The sequence below is a fragment of the Haliaeetus leucocephalus genome, unplaced genomic scaffold (genome assembly GCF_000737465.1).
Source record: "Haliaeetus leucocephalus isolate CR32 unplaced genomic scaffold, Haliaeetus_leucocephalus-4.0 Scaffold741, whole genome shotgun sequence".
Taxonomy (NCBI): Eukaryota; Metazoa; Chordata; class Aves; order Accipitriformes; family Accipitridae; genus Haliaeetus; species Haliaeetus leucocephalus.
Genome location: NW_010973177.1, coordinates 2855142 through 2861141, shown reverse-complemented (window position 1 = coordinate 2861141; position 6000 = coordinate 2855142). Strand labels below are relative to the sequence as shown.

General features: G+C 47.4%; 1 protein-coding gene across 1 annotated transcript in view; it reads right to left on the bottom strand.

Moving 5' to 3' along the window:
* Nucleotides 1-4179: 4179 nt before the first annotated feature.
* Nucleotides 4180-6000, bottom strand: part of ADRA1D (adrenoceptor alpha 1D) — a 46116-nt gene continuing 44295 nt past the window's right edge. Inside the window, exon 2 of the mRNA XM_010580748.1 lies at nucleotides 4180-4748. Coding sequence (XP_010579050.1) covers nucleotides 4180-4748 — 569 coding nt within the window. The remainder of the gene's footprint in view (nucleotides 4749-6000) is intronic.

Here is a 6000-nt window from a genome sequence, read left to right as displayed (position 1 = left end):
AAATTCTTGCATGTGGGAGCCATTATCCTTGTGAAATTACAAAAAAGTCTTTGAGAAAAAAACAGCAGTGGATAATTTGCAGGTTTTTCTTCCTCCCTCCCTCATCCCCTACAGCCCCTGTTTTAAAAATCAGACACAGGAACAATTCACAGCAACAGTTTAGACAGGTTTGTGCATGTATTTGGTACAAACAAACAAAAATATGTGCATTCTGTTTCATAGAGCTTACATCAATCTGACAGAACTTGAATCACAAAACAGAAATACTCTGGCTAATAAATACATCTGGGGATGAAAAATAAAAATCTATACATAAAAAATTCCAATGTCTGCTAAAGAAAATGTACACTTATATACACACTGTAAACAATAGTAATGCAACCCAACTGTAGTCCAGCTCAGGCTGACAGGGACCTTCCTTCCCCCTTAAATAGGACTCGTGAGAGTCTACTGACATAAAAGCTGCTGTTTACCATCCTCAACACTTGGTTCGTTGAAACAGCAAGGTCTGACGATGCAATAGTGACATGAAGCCAGTGCCATGGGGTGAGAGCTGCTGGAAAACCAAGGTATGGGTGCTTTGGGAAATAGCCTGCTTAGCAAATTTGGAGAAATGGGGCCATATCCTCAGCTGGTCGCACCCTTGTGGGTCCAGAGAAGTCAGTGGGATCAGATCAAATTTACATGCTGAAGGTCTGAGACCATTTTTCCAAATCTGGGAGAGCTTGGAGATTTAGGGAATCAAAGAGAAATGCACAATTTTAGATACTCAGCTCATACTTCAGACAACATTGTCCTTCCTCCCCTGCCAGCAAAGGCAGCCCTGTCTACTCTAAATGAAGCTCTACACAAACAGCCTCAGAGTCCAGTCCTGGCATTGCTTCTTTTGATGCAAGATGCTAAAGCAAAGGGGGGTTCTGGCTTAGGTGAGAAACAAATATTTTGCCTGAATGCAGCACAGCAGAGCTCAAAACTTTCCTACAGCACCTTGTGGGGTATCTCTCAGAGCCGGATCAAATGCAGTAAGTAAATGAGCCAGAGTTCTGGCATTTATGTGTGTGTATGCATATGTGTGCTTAAATATACTTTATCCTCATTTTCTCCCTTGTAGGTCTGTAAAGAATTGGGATGGAGAGGCAGTAAACCTCCAGACTAATCTTTCTTTCCCTTCTGGATGCTTTCAAGGGGCTGGAGGCTGTAAATGTAAATATTTCAAAAATGGGAAAAGAAGAAAGAAGTATATTTGAAAGATCAGGGAGAAGTCTAAGCAATAATGTCAACTCATTCATGGGAATTAACTTCTTGCTAGCAATTGTTAAAAGCCTCTCCAAAGTCTCAATTTATAGGAGAACGTCTGCCCATTTATAGGAGAATGTCTGCCCATTTATAGGAGAATGTCTGCTATTTTGGAGATGACAGATATATAAATAAATACAGTAAACGGTGTATGTGTATCTGTATGGTCATGGATGCACATGTTACCATGTGTGATGGGTGTCTGGCTGTGGAAAGACACCAGATAAACCTGATCCTGAGCATCAGAGAACATTTAATGGCAAAGGTCCATCCTCCCCCTTGATGAGGCTTTCACTTCTGATGATACCTGTGTCAGCTCGTCCTAAACTGTGTCCCCAAATTGCTTACATTACTCACTTGCATGTGTTAGACCTGCAAAGCAGTGTCACCAGAACAGGGTCCCAAAAATGCAGATCTGGGTGCATTTACTCCCTCCGACAGTGGCATGTGTGCACACGCATCCTGAGAGATGGGTGGAAGGTGGAAGGAGTAATGCTTTCACCTCGACCTTCCACGCATCTCTGCTCTTCAGCAGCTGCCCCCTCCCTGATGCCTTCTCTGCTACGTCCCCAGTGCCAGCAGTGCGCTTTCCCATCAGGATCCCCCAAAAGCCCAGGAAACCAGTGGCACCTGCAGTCCTGACACTGCGAAATGACTTTCTGTGTTACCCCATCATCACTGTAGGGTCTCACTTCCCTTGAAGGCCAAAGAAATGGGGGAAAAAAAAAGATGCATTTCACCACAGAGGTTCCCATGGGGTACTGGGCCCTTGCTTTGGTAGGGTTGAACTCCTCAAGCTGGCAACCTCTGGCTGATTTTGCAGGCACCGGCAAACATGCAAGCAGTAATGAGTCTGGGTTCAGTGTAAGTGCAATGCTGCCCATGTGCCTTGGTGGGATTTGCTGCTGGGAGGAAAATATTTGGACAAAATCTGCAGGACTTTGTGCAGCAATTTGTCCAGTTCAGAGTCTGGCATTGAGTAAAGGGCAGAAGGGTGTTAAGGGTGTTGAGATGGGACCAACTCCAGATATCATGTCTCAGTATGCACTGTACAAAAAAGTAAAAAATAAAAGAAGTCCAACTTTTCCTCTGTTTTGATTTCCTTTAAAGCAAATAAACAGCAGAAAGAAAGGTGACATTCTCTTTGCTATGCCTAGGAGCCTTTCATCTTCCTTTGATAGCCACCCTTAAGAGGATTAGCTAGATGTGCTGCAGGCACATTCATGAAAGACTCCTAATGGGTTTGGGGGACAGTGCTGATGTGGATGAGTTTCCATCCAGGACACGCTCAGTGTCATGTTTCCACCCCTCAACTTCATGTTGCTGTTCTTTAGTCACCTGGCTTGAGACATTGTACCTCAGATCCAGACTGTGCCTCCATCGCCTACATGTCTCCTGCCTCTGCTCACAGCTTAATCTGATGGTCACTCTTTGTGGTTCCTTGCCTGTCTGAAATTCAATAAAACCAGTGCCTGCAATGCATGGCCAAGTAGAGTTTGGGTGACCATTTTCTGAGTTGCAAATCACGATTTGTGTGAGCCAGGCCAAGGTGGGCTTGTCATGGCTCCAACCTCCCTGAGGCCCCCGGAGGAGGCCATGGTACCCTCCTGAGGGGAGCTCACACTCTGGGGCTGTGAGCAGGGCAAAAAAAAAACCCCTTATTGACGTTGTCTTTGACCATTCTAGTGGACATAACCAAGGGCAATTGTTGATAGCCACCGAAGGCTTTGATGTATCAGATATGTGTGAAGCCACTTGAGAGAAGAGTCATGGATGTGACCCTGACTGGGGAGAAGAACCATCTACACAAGGGAGCTCCAACTGCATGCCAGCTCCCTTTTAGCTTTGACTCTATGGGTAGTAGAAACAGGCCCCAAACTCCGCCATCTCACCTTTCCTGAGTCCCAGCGCAGGTTGACTATGGACTTGAGCAAAACCCTTAGGATGCACCTTTATTCCATGTTGTTCAAGAGAGACAACAAGAGAGACAACAAGAGCAAGAAGGGGACAGAAAAGGCTGGGGATGACTGACACCAAAAGGAGCTGCTTTCTCGCTGTATCACAGATGGATGTGCACTAGAGCAAGGTGGGTTGCAAGTGTTTCACTGGAAAGCGAAATAGGAAATGCATCACAGGTTGGAATTAGAGAAAACAGACCTGCACACCCATTGACATCAGCGTACACATCTGGACTGCTCCTCTGGCCTAAAACCAGGTTATGTGGAAGGGGCAAAGCTGTGGTCACTGCAGACCTGAATGGCTGAGAGCCAGGATCCCCCCACCCTGCTTGGGAATACCAGAGTCTGCTTGCCCTCCAAAGCAAAGGCCACGGCTGGAGGTCCTGTCCAGCCCTGTAGACCTACAAGCTCCCAACCTATAATCTAAAGGATCAGCTGCCAGCTACTGCTCAGCAGCGTGCTTTCTGGGTGTTGCCTCTGGATGGAAACATGATCACAAACATGATCACATGTACTAAGGCAGGGTTGGCACCTTTTGGGGTTTGATCTTTCTGTTAGATTTTATGGTGGTGTTTTTAAGGCAAAGGAGACATCCTGGTTTCCCTTAATCGCACAGCTTCTTCCAAAGTCAAAGATAACCATCCACTGGAGGAAACAGCTCTTGACCTAAGGCCGTATCCACCCCACATCTTCCCCTCCTGCTGTGGCTCATTAAAATGGGATATGCCATTGGCTTTTATTTGAGGAACCCATAATCCCACAGAAGGGGCTGACCTCTGCGTGGGGGATGCTTGTATAACCTTTGGGCAACTGCATTTTATACCTGATTGCTGCTTCCAGTCTGCCTGACAGACCCATAAATGGTATCCCTTCACGTTTCTGCTAGATACCTCTAAAGAAACCATCGACAGCTGTCCTAGCGGCTTCAAATATCTGTTTCTCGCAGCCCGCAGCAGTCTGTTAAGTCATAGGTTTGATAGTCGATGGTTTCCGTGAAGTCATGAGGGATCCCGATAGAGACAGACTCCACCTCTGTTTTGTAGGTGGCTGTCACCCCCCCTTTGCTGGAGCCACCCCGGATTTTGTTGGAAAGGCTGTTCATCTTCTCCTTCAGCTGGGTGGATGCTGGTTTCTGGAAAGGAGTGAGCATTTTCCAGCCCTTAAAGCTGAGTGTTCGCCTCTTACTGGCTCTCTCCTGCAAGGAGGAGTGAAATATGAACGAGCTGTTCAGGGTGTTAATCCTGGGCCTCAGGTCCGTCTCGGAGTCTTGCACCGAGCTGTTCACAGAGGCCCCTCGCCAGTGGTGGTCATAGACGCGCCAGATGGGCCGTCTTCTCCGGTGGCATTGGCACTTGAGCAGCCTGATGAAAGCTCGCTTGAACTCTTTGCTGGAGCACGGGTAGATGATGGGGTTCACGCAGCTGTTGAAGTATCCCAGCCAGAAGATGACCTTGAAGACAATTTCAGAGGGCTTCAGAGATGGGAAGAAAGAACCTTGGAAGAGATTAAAAGAAATATGGTTAGAAGAAGGGGAAGGGTATGGCAGCACATGGCAGCAAAGGTGGTGGTCAGCCCAGTCTGGAAGAGGTGAGACCTGCAGTAAAGGCTGAAGGTTTGATTCTGCTATTAGGTTCTTGGCTAGCAATGCCGTTGCCACTAGACTGAAGATCTGGCCACTGCAGGACTGCAAGGCATCGACCCTAAAGTGATAATGATGGCTAATACTATGTCTTTGGCAGAAGCATCCTAGCCCCTGCTGCAAAAAGGCTCCTAGCAATGGACCCAGGACCCTCAAACACAGCTGTGAGCCATCGTGGCAAGTCCATACAGCTTGGAGGGAGGCTGTTAATTGTTGCAGGAGCTACGCAAGTCTGAGGGGTGGTGGGGATGGAGGATTTTTGGCACACCTCTCTCCAGATAACCATCCCGCTAACACCTGCCCCCCACCAAATCCAGCATGCACTGTGTTTTGAATGGGATCCACTCCAGAGGATAAAGTCCTGGTGCAGGATCCAACAGCCCCATGGCCAAATCTGTTTACCTCACTGTGGGTTCAGCCATCCTGCTCTGAACTGATGCAGGAGACTTGCACCCAAGAGATATCTTCCATATGTGGGGGCCAGGCTGTTTTCTGAGACCCTATAGCAGGACCTGAGGCCATCATTTTGGGGAACAGGTTCAGTGGTCCCCATGCCTCCCTAGTTTATCAGCACAAGACAGCCAGGCCCTGTCCCGTTCCAGATCAGACAGCAAAAATTGTTGCTCGGCTGGTTTGCATGGATCGGTTCTTGGTGCCTACCTCTTCCTACATGTTGCACTGCACAGTTCACCACTGCAACGTAAAAGGATGGCTACAGCCCTGTCACCTGCACTGATGGAAGAGCAACAGCCCTTCACCTACTACACCCGTGTATTTTGGGTCATCAATGTCACACACCCTCTGTTCGAATTTTGCAGTGATGCTAAGTTGGACTCTTATGCTGGGCTCAGATAATATCCACTGCTCCAATCTTGTACCTGCTACTTGAAAACTCTTTTGTCTACCCCAACCCCTATTTATGCTTTTGTGCTGGAGGTTCACGGTGGTTTTCTTGGTGAAAAAAACGGAGATTTTTTTTGCAGCCAGAAGATGTCAGTGTTGCTCCCCCATGGCCCCATCACTTAGCCTTCCCCACTCAGATCTGAAATAACTTTCTGACTCAGCCTTAATTTCTTTTAATTTTAGCTCTGGATGACAAACCGTGCC